The sequence below is a fragment of the Camellia sinensis genome, chromosome 3 (assembly GCF_055761805.1).
Source record: "Camellia sinensis isolate YWXY chromosome 3, ASM5576180v1, whole genome shotgun sequence".
In the NCBI taxonomy this organism is placed as follows: Eukaryota; Viridiplantae; Streptophyta; class Magnoliopsida; order Ericales; family Theaceae; genus Camellia; species Camellia sinensis.
Window position 1 is genome coordinate 87,904,748 of NC_138963.1, and position 20,779 is coordinate 87,925,526.

At 40.2% G+C, this 20,779-nt stretch overlaps 1 protein-coding gene across 3 annotated transcripts; it reads right to left on the reverse strand.

Moving 5' to 3' along the window:
• Positions 1-14,455: 14,455 nt before the first annotated feature.
• On the reverse strand, positions 14,456-20,597 carry LOC114296880 (uncharacterized). Of its 3 annotated transcripts, none has more exons than XR_003641320.2 (2): positions 18,595-20,595; positions 14,456-14,982 (listed from the first exon to the last, which is right to left on the reverse strand). XR_003641320.2 is itself a non-coding variant. In XM_028241209.2 (2 exons), the coding sequence occupies exons 1-2, from the start codon at positions 20,562-20,564 to the stop codon at positions 14,942-14,944; spliced, it is 996 nt and encodes a 331-aa protein (XP_028097010.2). In that variant the 5' UTR covers positions 20,565-20,597; the 3' UTR covers positions 14,456-14,941. The 3 variants fall into 3 exon arrangements, 1 of the variants encoding a protein (XP_028097010.2); XR_003641319.2 differs by having other exon boundaries at positions 17,906-20,595; XM_028241209.2 differs by having other exon boundaries at positions 19,610-20,597.
• Positions 20,598-20,779: the final 182 nt, after the last annotated feature.

Here is a 20,779-nt window from a genome sequence, read left to right on the forward strand (position 1 = left end):
ACCTCCACGTGGGGGCCTGGTAATGGCTGAAATCAAAAAAAAAAAAAAAAAAAAACAGTTTTTGGGCCAATAGGAAGAGACCCCCAGTACCCCCACTGGGGTCTCATGCATTTTCCATTAATTAACATATGAGAAATAATTATAATTTATTCATCCAACTTGGAGTTGACAAAAATTAATGGTGGACAAGTCAACGCCACTAGTTTATGCAATAACTCTGGTTCTCAACTCCAACTGACTTCTTATTCACATAAAACAAAAAAGCCAGAACAAGTATTTAGAACATTTCAAAGGAAACTCGATGGATTTGCGGCTAAAGCAAATAGCAGGATTCACAAATAATTTTGTAAACAAGCTTGAAATATATTCAAAATTGGATTTTGTTTATTGTATAAGAGTGTTTAAGAACGTTGTTAGAAAATTCGAAGATTTTCGAAAATCTTTGAAGAAAAATTCGAATTCTTTAAAAAATGATGAGAGATTTAAATTTTTTAATAGTCACAACTAAGAACACAAAAGTTAAGAAGCACGGGTGCAGGTACGAGTATGGTACGGGTACGAGTGCGGGTACGCCGATACGGAAAAATCTAAAAAAAGTAGGATACGGGTACGGCTGCGATACGCCGATATTTTTTTTATTTTTTATAATTAATTTTTTTGATTATTAACATTATGTAAGTATGATTGATTATTAATTTTTGTGTTCTAATTTATTAAATTTTTTGATCTAATTTTTTTTTTTTGTTCTAAACATGATTGAATAACTTGGTTCTATACCTCTCTAATTTTTTTTTGGTTCTACATTAGATTATAACTCTCTGAAGAAGAAAGAAGAAACAAGAAAAAAAACAAAAAAAAAATAAAGATGAAGAGATTCTGACCAAGGGAAAAAAATGAAGGGACAAAAACAAGTTATTCAGGGGAAAAAAATTCTGACCAGTTATGTAACAAATTATGATCAGTTATTCAGGGACAAAAACAAGTTATGCAACAAGGGACAAAAAAAAAAAAAAAAAAATCATACCAGTTGCTTGGTTGCTAGATATGGCTGATATGAGGGGACGGAAATAGATGCTTGCTGATCTCTGCAAAAAAAAAAAAAAAATGAGACGAAGAAGAAGAAACGAAGAAGATGAGAGAATACGAGGTTGGAAAATGAAACAAAGAAGAAGAAGAGGAAGAAGACTCACCGAAACTCCTTGTGTCGCCGTCGCCGGAACGGAATGGCTAGGTCGCCGTCGCCTCTTTGCTTCTATGTCGCCTCTTGGTACTGTGTTGCTCAACTGATGAGATTAGGGCAAAAGTGATGAGATTAGGGCAAAACAAACTTCATTTGTATATATCATTTATTCTTTTTTAAAATTTTTTTTTTTTCTTAATATTGCTCTGGTACCCTTCAATTCTTCAGAAAATTTGATTTCTGCCCCCGACATACCCCAAACGCACCAAAGGCGTACCCATGCCGTACCCAATTGAACCAGATGTACCCGACTACTTTTTGCCGTAACCGGTACGCGTGCAGCCGTACCGGTACGCGTACCCGCACCCGGTACGTGTACGACACTATTTTTGGAGTACCCGTGCTTCATAGCACAAAAGTAAAGAGATGATGGAGATAAGAGATTGGGTGAAGAAGAAGATAAAATAGTTAGAGAGAGAATAATGGCAAGGCTCTCCTATGGATCTCCCACTTTCATTCTCAAGGTTGATAATGAGGAAGGGAAATTAGTTCTTTCCAAAGAGTTATCTCTCTAAAATCCATCCCTTGTAAAGCTATGGGGGGGTGCTATTTATAGGTACCTCATGACGTAGGATGAAGCCCATGTATAAGGCACATGGGGAATATTCTCTCTAACCACCTTGTCCGATAAGGTGACCTCTCCGAGGATGAGGAAAACCTCGAAGAGGAGATCAACCTCTCGATGAACCCTTCTTCTTAGCCACACCTAACCAATGATTTCCAATCATCCCAAAGGGTCAGGGGTAATTCTAGAGGATGTCCTGCTGCAGAAGGGTCAGGGGTAGTTCAAGAGAATGCCCTACCGCAAATATTGCCGAGTCTTAGGGACTCTCTAGATCATGTCACCTCGACTCGGGTATAGGCTAGTTTAACCGAAAAGTGAATTTATCTCCATTCACCGTCTTCGGGATTGGATCCTTTGTTCGGACTCCATCATGCCTATGGTTCTGGGGCGTAAATCCTAGAAAAGTTCCGAGCCCGCAAGTGTTCTGGGACTCATTAATAGAGCGACTTTTAGATTGCATTCGAATCTGTTCAAAGCCAAGCGCTTCGGATCTCTAGGTTCGTGGATCCGAACCCTTTCGAGGCCGGGCACGAGTAAGTCTCTAAGTTCATGGATTCGAACCCTTTCGAGACTTAGAGTGATTCAGCTCGTTTGATGGTGATTAATCTAGACCCACCAATCTTGGACTTTCTGATTGGGTCTAATTAATTGAGTGGACTCAAGTTAACTCCACTTATATTGGCCCCTTGCATGTATGAGAAATTTTTGTTTTCTCGGACATGCATATTTTCTCCTTTTCAGCCATGTTTCGCATTACTCATCGGGAACATTTTGTCGTCATGTAACTTTTGAATAAGATTGATAATCCATCGTAATTTATGGATAAAATCTACGATTAATAAGAAATATATATTTTTTTTTTCACACATTTTTTTTTAGAACATCTCAAAATATATATATATATATATTCACTCCAAGCAAAAATAATGCACCACCATCATTATTTTATTTTTTTTTATTCTCAAAAAGATAAGGCTCATACGTTTTTTTTTTTTTTTTTCTTTAAGTCAAACTTGATTTTACTTTTCCTTCAACAAACTTACATAATTCAAATTTACAGAAGCTCCAGAATATTCGAAGGCCTTATTGTATGACCAATGATACATTATTTTAATTTTGAAGTTTTAATTAAACTTTAACGGTATGACAAAAAATAAAAAAATTATAAAAAAAATCAAGGCTAAAACTTCACGTGGGATCAACCTCCATTAAACTTCTTTATTAAAATTTTTAATATTTTTGTTATTATACATATATGGAATTTTTATTGATAAGTTCAATTTAGAAGTGTTTTAACCCAAGAAATCCATGAAGGAATTTTTTAACCCATTTAGTCCTATGTATATATAGTTTTATTTCATAAAGTCCATTTTCTGGATTTACACTATTTTCTTGGACACTTATGCCCTTATATTTAATTTTGATACCCTTATAAATATTTTTTCAACGATTAGCAATTTAATGATGTGAACATTCATATTTTAAAATTCACATTTGTAGGAATGTACATTGGCCCATGGGCGGCCCGAAACCCGCCCGCGAGCCAGGGCGGGCTCGGTCCGTTGACAATGTGAATATTCACATTGATATGTTAAAATTCACATTAATAGGAGTGCAAAATTGGCCCCCGTCCCGTGGCGGCGCAAAACCCGACCGCAGCCCATGGGCGGCCCGGGGCGGGTCCGGTCCGGCCCGTTGACAATGTGAATATTCACATTGACATGTTAACATTCACATTGATAAGAGTATAAAATTGGGCCGCGGCCCATGGGCGGCCAAAAGCCAGCCCGCAGCCCGGGGCTGGCTCGGCCTGACCCGCTGACAATGTGAATATTCACATTGACATGTTAACATTCATATTGATAGGAGTGTAAAATTAGCCCGCGCCTTGTAGCTGCCCGAAACCCGACAACGGCCCGTGGGCGGGCCCGGCCCAGCCTGTTGATAATGTGAATGTTCACATTGATAAGAGAATAAAACTAGACAGCAGCCCAGGGCGGGCGCGACTCGGCCCGACCCGGCCCGTTGACAATGTGAATATTCACATTGACATGTTAACATTCACATTAATAGGAGTGTAAAATTGGCCCCCGTCCCGTGGCGGCGCGAAACCCGCCCGCGGCCCATGGGCGGCCCGGGGGGGGCCCGGTCCGGCCCGTTGACAATGTGAATATTCACATTGACATGTTAACATTTACATTGATAAGAGTATAAAATTGACCCGCGGCCCATGGACGAACAAAAGCCCGCCCGCTGCCCGGGGCGGGCCCGGCCCGGCCCGGCCCGTTAACAATGTGAATATTCACATTGACATGTTAACATACACATTGATAAGAGTGTAAAATTGGCCCGCAGCCCGTGGGCGGCCCGAAGCCCCACCGTAGCCCAAGGCGGGCTTGGCCCGACCCATGACAATGTGAATATTCACATTGACATGTTAACATGCATATTGATAGGAGTGTAAAATTAGCCCGCGCCCCGTGGCTGCCCGAAACCCGTCCACAGCCCGTGGGCGGCCCGAGGCGGGCCCGACCCGGCCTGTTGACAATGTGAATATTCACATTGACATGTTAACATTCACATTGATAAGAGTGTACAATTGGCCCGTGACCCGTGGGCAGCCCGAAGCTCGACCTCGGGCCAGGGCGGGCCCGGCCCGTTGGCAATATGAATATTCACATTGACATGTTAACATTCACATTGATAGGAGTGTAAAATTGGCCCGCAGCCCGTGGACGGCACGAAGCCCGATCGCAGCCCGAGGCGGGCTTGGCCCGACCCGTGACAATGTGAATATTCACATTGACATGTTAACATTAACATTGACAAGAGTGTAAAACTTGTCCCCTGCCTGAAGCTCGCCCGCAGCTCGGGGTAAGCCCAGACCCAAACCCGGGCCACTCCGGGCCGCCCACGGGCTTCGGGCCGCCCATGGGACGTGAGTCAATTTTACACTCTTATCAATGTGAATGTTAACATGTCAATGTGAATATTCACATTGTCAACAGGCAGGGCCGGACCCGCCTCGGGTCGCCCACGGGCCGTGGGCGTGTTTCGGGCAGCCACGGGGCACGGGCTAATGTTACACTCTTATCAATGTGAATGTTAACATGTCAATGTGAATATTCACGTTGTCAACGGGCCGGGCCCCCGTCGGCCCGAGGCCGGGCTTCAGGCTGCCCACGGGTCACGGGCTAATTTTACACTCTTATCAATGTTAATGTTAATATGTCAATATGAATATTCACATTGTCAATGAGCCGGGCCGGGCCCGCCCTGGGCAACGGGCGGGCTTCGGGCCGCCCACAGGCCACGGGCCAATTTTACACTCCTATCAATGTGAATGTTAATATGTCAATGTGAATATTCACATTGTCAACGGGCCGGACTGGGCTCGCCCCGGGCCGCCCATGGGACGCGAGTCAATTTTACACTCTTATCAATGTGAATGTTAATATGTCAATGTGAATATTCATATTGTCAACAGGCCGGGTCGGGCCCGCCCCGGGCCGCCCACGGGCCGTGGGCTAGTTTCGAGCAACCACGGGGCGCGGGCTAATTTTATACTCTTATCAATGTGAATGTTAACATGTCAATGTGAATATTTGCATTATCAACGGGTCGGGCCGGGCCCGCCCAGGGCAGCCCACGAGCCGCAGGCAGGTTTCAGGCTGGCCACAGGCCGCGGGCTAATTTTACACTCCTATCAATGTGAATGTTACCTTGTCAATGTGAATATTCACATTGTCAACAGGCCGGGCCGGGCCCGTCCTGACCCGGTCCCGGGCCCGGGCTTCGGGCTGCCCACGGGTCATGGGCTAATTTTACACTCTTGTCAATGTTAATGTTAATGTTAATATGTCAATGTAAATATTCATATTGTAAACGGGCCGGCCTGGGCCCGCCTCGGGCGACGGGCTGGTTTCGGGCCGCCCACGGGCCGCAGGCCAATTTTACACTCCTATCAATGTGAATGTTAACTTGTCAATGTGAATATTCATATTATCAATGGGCCGGGTCGGGCCTATTTTTTTGGCTTGTGGGCCGGCCCGGTCCGACTCGAATTTTTCCGGGCACCCACGAGGATCGACATGAGCCGGGCCCCTACACATTGATGATATAAACGTTTATATTGACGGTGTGAACATTCACATTAAGGGTATTTTGGTAATTATGTCACCCATATGATTTATTGAAATATAAGAAAATAATGTGAACTAAATGGAACATAAGTAGATGAAAAGGATATTTTGGTCTTCTTATCTCAAATTGGACTTAATGGAATAGTCAAAAAGAATATGGGTTGGATAGAATAAAACTCTTAGAAAATGGATTTATCAAAAAAGCTCCCTATATATATATATGCTTAGGCTATGTCAGCACCATTAACATCACACTTTTTTTTTTAGGAAAAGGACAAACCCTAATCCTTATCTTTCTTTCTTTTTTTTTTTGTTTTTTTTTTTTTGTTTTGGAAAATCCACTGCGGCTGACTCTTTCTCTACAAGACAAACCCAGATTTCAACATTTTCAACAAGGCTCTATTTCTGTAATAACGGAGGCCGACACCAGCTGCTTGCATTTAGATCTCTCTCTCTCTCTCCCTCTCTCTCTCTTTATGTTTCATCTTCCTTACCTCGCTACCGAAGAATTTTTTTTTTTCAGTTTGCACGTTGTTCATTGCTGCAGCTCCAGGCCCCGCCGTTGTCGGTGCTAACCACGTCGCCGACTCAGTGCGGGGCCGGTTTGCCCAACTGCCCATTGCCGTGCTGTCATTCTCGGCTTACACCACCTTTGGTGTTCATTCTCTTCCTACTCCTTCGGGTTTGCGAGCAAGTGTTCGCCGAAGCCCCATTCTTGAACTTTTGATTTTACTGATACATATAAATATATATATATATATATATATATATATTTTGTTGCTCATGAACCTGGACTTGCAAAGAATATATTTGGGATTTGTGTTCTTAACTTCTGAAATAGCTAGTGCTTTCTTATTGACGGAAATAAAGCTCTTGTTGAATCTTGATTTGCATGAGAAATGTAGTCTTGAAATTCATGTTTTGAAACTTGACCTTGTGTTGATAAATCTAATCTTAATAGAATATTTGATGCTTGCATTGAGCTATTGATGTTGAGGGTAGAGATGTTATAAGAATGATTGTTGTTGCTAGCTTTAAGGATAGTGGACGTCATGCTCGAAAACTCTTGATGAAGAATTCCTCGTAGAATTTGTTGATATGATGAAATACCTTGTCGAAGAATGAAGAAAAAAAAAAGAAAAAAAATATTATTGTTTGTTAAACTCAGATCATTAGAGAAATAAATAGTTGATGTCGACATTATGTTTGAACATTATTGCTTTTCGGCTTGAGAGGAACCGGTCCGAAGAGACAAAGTCTTGATTGTTGCATTTTCATGAACTTGCTCGGAGGAATAGAATTGTTGTAACTTAAATAGATCTTTATTGTTTGTTGGTATTGCCCTATTCCAAATAATGTCTGAATCATGATATGAAATTGATATTGCTCATTTCGTTTATCGGCTTTACTATTTCAGGAAAACGAATTCTTGCGCTAAATTCAAGACCTCGGGGCCCTCAGAACCCACACTAATGATAACAAGGGATATCCCTTGGAAGTCTGAATAGAAGTAAGGCTGTCCCTCACGAGTCCGAAAGTAGCATACACCTTGTTTCGGCAAGAAAGATCGCTTCTGGCAAGCAACCGAGTCTACCAAGCTCGTACTAACGGAAGTAAAGATTGTTCCTTAGAAGTCCGAGCAGAGGCAAAGTTGTCCCTCGGAAGTTCGAGTGGATGTACACTCTCTTCTCCAGCAACCAATGGAAGCAAAAGTTGTCCCTCGAAAGTCTGAGTAGAAGTACACTCTACTTCGACAAGAAAGATCCTCGCAGCTCACACTGATGGAAGCAAGGGCTATTCTTCAGAATTCCGAGTGGGAACACTCACTCTGCTTCAACAAGAAAGACCTTCGAAGCTTGCACTGATGGAAGTAAGGGTTGTTCTTTGAAAGTCTGAGTAGATGCACACTTCTACTTCGACAGCTAATGGAAGCAAAGGCCATGACCTTTGGGCCCTTAGAATCCGCACTAATGAGAGTAAGGGCTATCTCTCGGAAGTCCAAACAGAAGCAAGGTTGTCCCTTAGGAGTTCGAATAGTAACACACACCCTACTTTGGCAAGAAAGATCCCTCTGGAAGACAACCGAGTCTACCAAGCTTGCACCAACAGAAGTAAAGATTTTCTCTCAGAAGTCCGAGCGGAAGCAAGTTTGTTCCTCAGAAGTCCGAGGCTGTTCCTCAAGAGTCAGAATAGTAGCACACACCCAACTTTGGCAAGAAAGATCCTTGAATCTCGTATTGATGGAAATAAGGGCTATCCTTCGGAAGTCCGAGTGGAAACACACACTCTGCTTCAATCAAGAAAGACTCTCGAAACTTGCTCTGATGGAAGTAAGGGTTGTTCTTCAGAAGTCCGAATGGGAGCAAGGCTGTCCCTCAGGAGTTCGAATAGTAGCACACACCCTACTTCGACAAGAAAGATCCATTCTGACAGGCAACCGAGTCTTGATGGCTGTTCTTCAGAAGTCCAAGTGGGAGCACATACTCTACTTCAATAAGAAAGATCCTGGAAGCTCGCACTGATCGAAGCAAGGTATATTCTTCGAAAGTCTGAGTGGGAGCACATACTCTGCTTTAACAAGAAAGATCCTTGAAGCTCACACTGATGCAAACAACAGTTGTCCCTCAGAAGTCCAAATAGAAGCGAGGGTTGTCCCTCAGAAGTCTAGGTGGAAGCACACTCCTTTCTTTGGCAAGAAAAATCCTTCTTGGCTGGCAACCGAGTCTATTACTCATTCTTCTTCAAGGGGCGACAAAAAATTGAACACTGTCTCAATTAACATAGCATAATGAAGATACACAATATGGAAAAAATAAATTTCTAATAGAGATACACAATGTGGAGAAAATAAATTTCTTCATAACATAAGAAAGAAAGATAAAACTTCTTGGACAATGCAGTAAATACAAATTGTAAATTTCATAGATAGACTTCTTCTACAGAATGTTGACACTTTCCCTAGAGTTGCAAGGTCATTCGGAAAACTTTCACCAGCTGCTCGAGTTATGGCCGTCATACGTCATCATAGCCACGTCTTCTAAGATATCCTGAGGCCCTTGTTCTCTGAACTCTAGCTCATCTGCTTCGACTTTCTTTCTAAAGATCTTCTTAAGCGTTCGACACTTTTCTGTAGAATGTCCTAGTGATCGGTGGAAAACACAATAATTAGGACCCTCGCGGTCCTTCTTCGGCAAAAGCTCTTCGACGTGAGGCAACTTCAGTTCCCCGTCTGCCACCCATTCTTTAACTAAGGCCTTCTCCTCCTCAACACTACACGGGAAATGAGTGTTATTTTCACAGTTTTTTTCTCTTCTAACCTCTGAATTCCTCCCCTTGCGACTTTTGTGTAGAAGATGTGGAAGCCGCAGTGACAGAAGGTCCTCGGGATGACTTGAAGCTGGTTTTATAATTAGTCTCGAACCCAATCTCCTGAGATTGAGGTAAGCTGATGTTCCGAGATGCTTTAATTAGTACCGAGAAGGTAGGTAGCTTGTGATTAACATGAAGCATCTTATACCCATTATGCCCCTTCAACACAGATTTAAACCAAATAGCTTTCCTCCACAGCCTCATGACAGTCTATGGCTTTGTCTTGGAACCTCTTCACATATTCAAGAATGTCTTCACCCTCTCGTTGCTTTTCCTTACATAAGGTAAGTGCGGTCACCTTCTCAGCTTCTTGAAAGAATTTGGCATGGAATTTGTTGACTATCTCCTCCTAACTCCGAACAGAGTTTGGGGGCAAGTTAACGTAGCAATTATATGCTTGGTTGGTGAGGGACTTAGAAAATTCTCTCAGCTGAATGACGTGGTTTGAACCACAAATACCCAGAGTCTCAATGAACTGCACAACATGTTCTCGAGCATTTCCTTGTTTGCTATCGAATTTGTTGAACTTCGACACTGTGTACCCCTTCGGGTATGGATAACTCAACATCTCGATAGGGTATGGTGGCTTGATATCTAGATCGGGCAAAGAGGATAAGGTCCTCTTGCCCCATTCGAGATCGAACATGGCTTGCACATCGGTGAGAGTGAGAAATTGTTAGGGGAGAAAACTTGATGGTGGTATTCTCAGAACTTGGCTTGTAGACCCGAAGACCGAGCTTGGAGCGACTTGGCCATTTGGGTGTTAAGAATTCACCATCGGTGAAGACACTTGACGATATTGGCCATCGGCACCTATGGATAAGCCATTTGATGACGAGACATTGAATTGGGTCCCATAAAGTTATTGCACGTTGCGGCTATATTGGGTTAGACTTGCAAACTCAGCGTCGGAACCACAGGAGACTCACCCGGTACATAAGTAGAATATACAATTTGTGGAACAAAATTAGGCATGAGTGGAGCACCATTTGGTAGAGAAATTTCCATGGGCCTTCCTTGAACTTCCATCACCATTGGAACACCATTCATCGCATCAGAGACTCCTTTAACCATCGATGGACCATGGCTTGATCCTCTGATTGCGTGATTTTGCACTCCATATAGGCCACAGGTTGGCTATGACTTGTTTCTTCTAGAACTTGATTTTACACATCATTTTGAGCAACTTCAAGGAGAATTTGGGGTAAGTCTTGATGATTTTGACCATTTCCAACATCACCATGAAGTTGTTGATGCTTGCTGGCATTGACTTGACCTCCATTTGTTACCGGTGGTGCAAAATGCAAATCTATCACCAACATGGTGTGGATGAGATTTTGAAAGGTCGTGAGAATCACTTGTTGAGTGTATTGGAGTCCTTGAATGGCTTGAAGGATAAGAGGTGAGTCTTGAACTTGAGTCCTCTTATCACCACCATTGGAAGAGCCTTGTTGATGAACTTCTTCTTCACCCGCCTTCTTCACCGGAGTTATATAGATTCCGAAGCTTGTTGAGACCATTAACCAATTCACCTCCCCAGCAGACTCGCCAAAATATATGAGAGGGTTCAAGAACGACGTTAGAAAATTCAAAGATCTTTGAAGAAAAATTCGAATTCTCTAAAAAATGATGAGAGGTTTAGATTCTTCAATAGTCACAATTAAGAACACAAAAGCAAAGAGATGATGGAGATACGAGATTGGGTGGAAAAGAAGATAAAATAGTTAGAGAGAGAATAATGGCAAGGCTCTCTTATGGATCTTTCACTTTCACTCTCAAGGTTGATAATGGAGAAGGGAAGTTAGTTCTTTCCAAAGAGTTATCTCTCTAAAATCTATCCCTTGTAAAGCTATGGGTGGGTGATATTTATAGGCACCTCATGATGTAGGATGAAGCCCATGTGCAAGGCACTTGAGGAAAATTCTCTCTAACCACCTTGTCCGAGGAGGTGACCTCTCCAAGGATGACGAAAACCCCGAAGAGGAGATCAACCTCTCAACGAACCCTTCTTCTTAGCCACACCTAACCAATGATCCCCAATCATCCCAAAGGGTCAGGGGTAATCCCAGAGGACGCCCTGCCGCAGAAGGGTCAGGGGTAGTTTAAGAGAATGCCCTGCCGCAAATATTGCCAAGTCTTAGGGACTCCCTAGATCGTGCCACCTCGACCCAAGTATGGGCTAGTTTAGCCGAAGAGTGAATTTATCTCCACTCACCGTCCTCGAGATCGGATCTTTTGTTCAGACTCCATCACGCCCATGGTTTTGGTGCGTAGATCCCCGAAAGCTCCGATCCCACAAGTGTTCTGGGACTCATTAATGAAGCGACTTCTAGATTGTATTCAAATCTGTTCGAAGCCAAGCGCTTCGGATCTCTAGGTTCGTGGATCCGAACCCTTTCAAGTCCGGGCCCGAGTAAGTCTCTAAGTTCGTGGATCCGAGCTCACCAATCTTGGACTTTCTGATTGGGCCTAATTAATTGAGTGGACTCAACTCCTTTTACATTTATTTTTCAGGTTAATTTGAAATAAGTTTTGATTGAACAAAGCAGTAATTTGTTTGAACTTGAGTCAAACTTTTATTGACTTTTAAACCATATTTAAGCTTCAATTATTTATATAATAAACTGATTTCAAATAATTTTTTAATGAATTAAACACAAATAACTCAAGTAACTTGGTTCAACTTAGGACTCTATTTACTTGAGGAAGTATATCCAAGAGAAACACTAACACTTAAATGGTTCAATCCATATAGTGTTGAGAGAATTAAATCAACAATGAATAATAGAAGGATAAGTTACACTTAGAATACTTGCATTTTTATAAAAATCTCACTTTGATTCATTCATTTTCAATTGTAATAGTTAATCCCCCTATACTTTAAATTAAGTTTCAGTCTCATCCTTCTGACTATCTACCGTTAATAAAACTAATAAAAATTAAAAGTGGATGGACTACAGTGAGATTTAGGTGAAAGTGTGAAAACTAAAGTGAAATTTTAGTAAAAATGTAAAAAATAAAATAAAATAAGACAACAAAAATGTCACATATGTTTTAAATGACAAATTTTGTCAACTTTGTTAACGGTAGATGTATAGAAGGTTGAGATTATAACTTGACTTAAAATGTAGGGGTTAACTATTAAAATTGAAAGTAAATGGACTAAAGTAAAATTTTGATAGAAGTAAGCGTAATTTACTCATATACAATAACAAGATCAAAAACATCGATACTATAGACTTTTTGATGTGAAATGTAGACAAACCTTAATTATAAAATATGATAACAAGACTTCTTACAAGAAATAAAATTGAGATTTATGACGTTTTGTTCAAAACAAGAAGTTTTTAAGGAAAACTCGAATCTGAATAGCAAAAGAATGGCAGTTGGTTACTGGCCTCTTACACGGAGATGCGGCGGTGGAGGGATTGGAAGTAGCCATAGATTCAACTCCTCAAAAGCCAAACTTCCAATGCTTGAAACCCTAGAGCTAGGGTAGAGCTATATCAAGCTTTGTTTTGGAAAATATTTATGTTCAAAAAAATTACCTAGTTACTAGGGGTGAGCATGGTCCGGATTGGGGTAAAACCAGGACCAATCCGTTATTTACGGTTCTTGAAAAATTGGAACCAATTCAATCCGTTTAAATCGTGGAACCAATCTGAATCAATCCATTTAAACACGGATTAGATCGGTTTAAGACCACGGATTTACATAATTAATTAACAAAAATATATATATAACACTTTAATTTCATAAAAATATAATTATAGCACCATATTAGCTTCACAATAACAACATGCTTTTTCATAATAGCGACATACTATTTTAGAATTTAAACAACCATAAGAAAACTGGTTCCACCATAAGTATTTAGACCATTACAAATTAATATTAAAAACTAGCAAACAAAAATAATAAAAGAAGATACTATGTGAGTTTAGGTTTGGATTGAAATTTTATATAAAATAAGAGAAGATACTATGCAGGAGGGTATACAATAAAATTATAGATTATTTGTATACAGTCCAGATCGGTTCCAATCCGGAACCGTGGGGTTCAATCTGGAACCAATCCGTGTACTGCGGATTTTTAATTTTTCAATCTAGAACCGAACCACGGATTCAAAAAATCAATCCAAACCTACTGGATTGGACTGGACTGGATCGAATTACGGATTTCACGGATTTCTTGCTCAGCCCTACTAGTTACTTCCATTTGAGTGGATTTTATAAACCTAGAAAATGTGATAGTCAAAGAGTTAAAAGTTGTCTCTTAAATACTCAACACATGAATCCAAGAGATTCACTATGTGGTATGAAAAATGTTATAAATTCTAAATAATTTATCAAAATTTCTATTAAAATTCTCATATGAGTGTGGGATCCACACAAACTCACATGTGTGTGGGTCTCACATTATGTGAGAGCTTTGATAAAAATTTTGGTAGATTATTTGAGATTTCTAGCATAACTCTACAAAAGTATACTTTTTTTTATTATTTTTGTTGTCATATCACTTTTTTACACATCTTTTCCTAAAAAGTCAAAAAAATATATTTTTAGATTAAAATAATACTATATGCATCAATTGGTATATAAATTAGTGTACTAACAGATGATGTGACATAATTTTAGAGATTTTGAGTATTCGTAATTTGTATAATGACTAGGATCAATAATAATATCATAATATATATTAGTACACTAATTGATATACTAATTAGTGTATGTAATACTACTGCTTAAATTATCCTAAACAAATGATCTTAAACTTATTCAAAGTCCCATGATAAATTTTCTTTTAAAACATGTGTTAACTAACTTCTGGAAATTCATGTAATCCTCTAGTCTTTTGGGGTTGCATCATTAATTCTTCATATTCCCTCACAATTGCAAAATTCCCAGCAACATTGCCAAGTGGAAGCCTTATAGATTACTAGATTACATCACTTTTGCTCAAGAAAAATTAGTTAGGAATACTGTACCGTGCAACTTAAATGAGCTAATTATAATTTATTTTAATTTTAGAGTTTTGTGTCAAATTATTTAGTACAACTTCTACTTACAACTAGGATTGTGGGTGGTACAGTGTGGATAGTTTGAGAGTAAAATTATAAATCAAACTGTGAATAGCGGATTGACAAATAATCAAATCGTAATTTGGGCAATTTGGAGTGGTTTTAATTTATTCATTTTTGGTTACAACGGAAATAAAACAAGGGACTAAGCCCTTTCCAAAGAACGTCCTAACATATCATCAACAAGCAAGCTTCTAATCTCAGCTGGGCGTTCTTTCACCATCAGCATGTCCTCTGGTTGAGCTGCTTTTGGCAAGAGCATAAGCACACAGATTACCTTCTTTCCAAACATGTTGGACAGTGCAATTGCATCCTTTGAGTAAGATTTTTGTATCCTCCACTAGATGCTTGAAAGGGCATTTATCTCCTATCTCTTCCTCTAGCAGGTGCACCACTTGAGCTGCATCCATCTCTATGATCACATCATTTAAACCTTGCTGTAGCACAACTGTTTCCAAACTGGTTCCTGACTGTAGTCTGCCATAATATCCACAAACCCATGCTCTTCTTTCATTTCTGATCAGGCCTCCAAAGCCTCCATTTCCTCATGATTTCCTACTGCCATCAATGTTGAGCTTCAGTTGTCCTGCAGGTGGTAATAACCAGGAAATAAGTTGATAAGCTGGTCTAGGAACTGGTATAGAGTTAAGGAAAGCTAGATGGATCTCCCTAGAATAATCTAAAATGTACTTGAGACTCTCTTGGTAACCAGTAGGTTTTCCTTCAAACACAAACAAGTTCCTGTTTTTCTAGATTTTCCACAAGGTTACAGTAAAAACTAGATACCAAGAGAGGTCAGCATTAAAATGATTTTTGTTTTTAGCATTACTCATGAACCATTTTATCCAGCTTTTCCTTCGCATATCAAGGTACCAATGTTTGTGAAAAAGAGCAAGCCAAATTTCTTTGGCCTTATAACAGTCTCTAAATAGATGCTGGCTGTCCTCAGTCATATTACAGCTGGGGCAGTAAGCATCTTGAGTTAAGCCTCTGTGCAGTCTCATTTGATTAGTAAGCAATTTGCCATGCCTCACAGTCCACAAGAAACCTTTAAGTTTCTGTGGTAATCTGAGTTTCCACAACCAATTCCAATCCTCATCATTATCATTCCTGTGCAAAATAAGCTCATGGGCAGAGGAGATAGAAAAAATCCTATTTGGAGCCCCCTTCCACATAGGTAAATCCCTGTGGAGATTACTAGGAGAAACAGAGTTCAGATTGTATTAGCCAAGTGGGGTGAGAAATTGTTATTCACAGTAGCCTCATCCCAATTACCATCCTCCCCTATCAGCTCTCTCACAGTACTACAAACTATGACATTGCTCTAAGAGGGAGGATTAGTATGTGGGACAGTCATCTCAAAGGAACATTCTCCACAACACCAATCTTTCCAGATATTGACAATGTTCCCATCACCCCATTTTCCATTTCACAACTCTTCTCAAAAAATTTCTGGTGGTCAAAATGCCTCTCCAAACATGGGATGCATTTCATCTTTTTTTCTAGTCATGGAAGGAAGTTTTAGATAAGTATTTCTTACGAGGAAGATCACACCATAGACCTTCTTTGTCACTGATGAGATTCCATCCCAGTTTAGAGAGCAAAACAAGGTTTTGATCCCTTGCTTTTTTGATCCCTAAACCCCCTTGCCTTTTCATATTGCATACCACATCCCAATTTACAATATGTGTTTTGTGTTTCTTCATTGTATCACCCCAGAGAAAGTTCCTGTTCAGCTTGTCAATATCATTACAAACAAATTTAGGAAAGAGCATAGTTTGCATAGTGTAACTAGGAACAGCAGACGTCACAGATTTGATGAGGGTAGCTCTACTAGTCATGGATAGGATAGTAGCTTTCCATCTAGATAATCTTTTTTGCATTTTACTTACAATGTCATTGAACAGCCCTCTATTTAGCCTACCATGTACCAGTGGCACACCCAAGTATTTCTCTAAATCATGAGTAATAGGAATCCCACATAGAGTACTTAGTTCTCTAGCTCTCCTTCCATCAACATTAGGAGAGATAAAGAGCTTAGACTTATGTGAGTTAATTTTCAAGCTAGAGATATAGCAGAACTCATCTATAACCTATCTGATTGTCTCATAAGTTTTTATATTAGCCTGCCCAAATAGCATAGATCATCAGCAAAGAGGAGATGGGTCAGGACTGGCCCTCCTCTAGTAATTTCCACACCTTTCCAACTTTTCTCCTTAGCTTTAAGGCTGATCATTTTGGATAGTCTTTTAAGGCAAAGAACAAACAGATAGGGAGAAATGGGGTCTCCTTGCCTCAATCCTCTAAGAGGTTTAAACTCCTTCAGAGGTTCTCCTTCCCAAAGGATAACAGTGCTAGCACAAGTAACACAACACATAATGAGCTCAATGAGGTTAGAGTCCAAGTTAAATTCCTCTAGGGTTTGTTTAAGAAAATCCCAAGGAATTTTGTCATAAGCTTTCTCCAAGTTAATTTTTAAAATCATACCACCTTTCTGACCTTTCTTAAGATTCAAAGTATGTAAAATTTCTTGAGACATGATAATGTTGTCACAGGTATTTCTACCTGGGAAAAAACTGCTTTGATTAGGTCTCACAATCTTATTCAGAAAAGGTTTGAGCCTACTAACAAGAATTTTAAAGACGACTTTGTAAGAAACATTACATAAACTAATAGGTCTGAACTGCTTTATATTCTCAGGATTGTCAATCATAGGGATCAAGGCAACTAAGGTTTTGTTGACATCACTAGGAATGTGATTAGTTTGAAAACAGTTTTTGACATAATCACAGACATAATTACCAATAACAGACCAAAATTTATGATAGAAAACAACTTGGAACCCATCACATCCAGGGGCTTTAAAAGCACCAATGTGCTTCACAGCCCTCCACACCTATCATTAGTGATAGCTTTAGTAAGCTCAGTATTATCCTCAAGAGTCAGCTTGCAAGCCACTAGTTTGTTCCACTGCTTCAGAAAGCAGTTGGGGGACTAGTTAAAAAGATTAGTAAAGTAATTAAGAATCAAATATTTAAGTTGAGCAGGTTAATCCACTCACTCACCACTATCATTTTTAAGCATATCAATCTTCCTTCTCTTACGTTGGGCCAGGGTAGCAAGGTGAAAAAATCTAGTGTTTCTCTCACCTTGAGTAATCCAATTGGCTCTAGATTTTTGGAACCAAAGAAGCTCCTCTTGATAAAGAAGTTTGTTATATTGATCCACAAGATCAATTTCAAGGTTGTGGAGATTATGTGAATAGATTTGGGCTTGGGATTTTTGAATCCCTTCAATCCTCCCCAACAACCATCTCTTCCTTCTGAAGATATTACCAAAGACCTCTTTATTCCAAACACTAGCATCTTGGGCTAGAGTTTCAAATTTTTGACTCAGAGAGGAGGCTGGTTTATCCCAGCTATTACTCACCACAGACTTAAAGTCCTCATGAGTAATCCAGGCTGCCAAAAATTTAAATGGTTTACAAGAAGGATTGAAAGGAGACTTACCTTGAGTGAATACCATCATGGGAGAATGGTTTGAGTACGTATGAGGAAGGTTCCGAACAGATCCATCTGGAAAGGTAGTTCTCTATTCAGTATTACACATTGCTCTAGCCAGTCTAACCATTGTGTTGGCCCATCCTTTTCGATTATTACTCCAAGTCAGCCGTGGACTAGTACAACCTAAGTCCATGAGATTGCAATTGTTAAGTTTGTCATTGAATTTCCCATTTCTTCTCTGATCTTGGCTTATACTTTGACTGTTGGATGGGTATAGGCTTCTTTTTTTTCACTAGTAGAGGTGAAATCATTAAAATCACCAGCTACTAGCCAAGGTTACTTCATAGATTGAGCAATGGCCTCAAGGTGATCCCCAAAGCTCATCTCTCTTCCTGGCATTAGGGCTTGCATAGACAGCTGAAAGTAACCAGTCTTGATAGTCTTGTCTAGAAATGGTAGCTGTGATTTGTTGTAAACTAGCCTCAACAACTCGCACATTTACCACAATGGGATTCCAGATCATCCAAATGCTTCAATTTCGGCCAACTGGGTCAACATGAGTTGAAGCAGTAAACCCCATACAGTTGAAGAACATCCCATAGTTGTAAACTCTACTTTGGTTTCCATAAGCATAATAATTTCAGGTTTATAGATTTAGACTAACTCTCTCAAAGTTCGTTTGAATTTCTTGTTACCTGGCCCCCTACAATTCCAAATAAGCAGATCCATAGATGGTATATAATGGGAGGGTAGCGGGTTTTGATCATGTAGCTTCAGATAGCCCCTGATGGCTTGGATGTTTGTGTCCACCGACTTGAGTGGAGTCATTGATAGGTAGTGACACTCCTAGCTTGCATCCACTTGTCTTCGTGGGTGGATTCTCAACTTTGTTCCTTCGTTTCACTATTTGGAGGTGATGAGGTGAAATACTTCTTTACCTGGTGTTAAGCACACTAGTACTCTGTCTTGGATCATCTTGTGCATCTCCATGGGGTAGTTCTCTCCTTCCTCTTCTATGTTTATCTGGGGGTTTTCTTACTCTGGGTTCAGTGGTGTGCACTACAGCTTGGTTGATATGGGATGGAGGTAATGGGCTTGTGATCTGATTGGGAGCTTGGTTACCCTCTTCTACTTGCAGAGGGAGGACTGGTGTTTGCTTTGAAAAGTTTTGAGGGATTGAAGTCTCACCTATCCCCAGTGCTGCCTCTTGATTTGTAATCTCCATGTTAGTATCCTTTTTCTTCCCCAGTCTAATCTCTTCTAACTTTTTAGCTTTAGTCATAGCAGAGTGGTTGGACTCATTCTTCCTCTCATATGGTCGTGATCTGTATTTGAATCCCCCTTCCATTTGGGCTTTCACTTTTCGGCCCATGTTATTCCCTGTTTAGGCTTTGTTGTTTTTGGGATATTCTCTCCCATCCTATAATGCTTCAAACCTATTCCTTTGTTGAGTGTTATTTCTTCTTGGGTTTGGGCACTTGTGGTTTCTAATAGACTTGGGGACTGTCATCCACGGCCCAAATTTGGATGGGCTAGGATCAATGTTTGGTGATGCCTGTAGATGTTCTTCATGCCCAGTAGTAGCTGGTCCCTGTGATGTTGTCTCCGGCATGATCCCATCACTGTAACTGTTCCTCCGGTGACCTACCCTGCCACAAGAAAAGCAAAATAAATGCAAATAGTCATATTCAACATGATATATGTATTTACCTATCGCGATTTGGGAGATTAATGGCTTTCGGGGGTCCATTTCAACGCAGACCCAAGCATATCGACCTCTAGCGGCCATGGCTGTGTTGATGTCAATCTTTAGTGGAGTTCCCAACACCTTCGCAATGTGAAATAGAACTTTCTCATTATAGTATTCTATGGGCAGATAAGGAAACCTCACCCACATTGCTGTAGTATCCTCCTCCGCTTCATCCGATTTAAAGTCTTGTTGCCATCTTCCAACAGTTACATAATGGTCTAGGGCTACCCATGGTCCGCTCGTAAATACCTTAGTATAATCTTCCATCATATCAAATTTAACGATAAAGAAACCATGTTTAATAACTAGGGCTTCAAAATTGCCCTGAAGACCCCAGATCTTCTTGACTTTGGCCATAAACAACTTATAGCCTATAGTTTTCCCCAAAAGACTTACAATCAAACATTTCCTCCATGGTTCTCTGACTTTCCTCCACAGGTTGGATGGGATTGTGACTTTGGAGATGCTATCTCGCTCCTCCACCATCGCCTCAACCTCTGTTTCAGTTATGTCCGTGATGCTTGGTTCATCCTTATTAGAGGAGAAAGACTCCACATCACAATCGAAGTTCTTTTCATTCACAGATTCGTTGAATCTTGAACGAATGAGGGCTTGTTTGAAAGATTTCGGGACTTCAAAAACCTTAGCAGTCGCCTGGTTATCAGCAATGACAGGTGCCCCTATTTGAGATTCATTATCCTCCGCCATGATTTTAGGGCTTTGAGGATTAGAGTTGAGATCTCCGTTGTTGGTTTCCAGCGACACAGTTTCACCCACGACTGCATCCTCATGATCAGTAGTGCTTTTGATCTTCTTGGTGCTCCGGATCAAGTGATCCTTTTCCTTCGTTGAGCACCCATGGTCGTTTGTCCGTTCACAGAGTTGCAGAGCATCACTAACGGTCATTTTTGACATCTCCCTTTGTTACCTTACAAAAGTTTTTTTAATTTATTAGTTGATTGAAGAATATTCTTAAATAATTATCAAGTATTTGCATAATATATAATATTAATTTATATAATATTTTTCATATATATAACACAAATTAATTTTGCATAATAGTTTTTATATATAACTACTAATTTGTAACAAATTTTACATCTTAAATCTCTCTCTTTCACACTTATTTT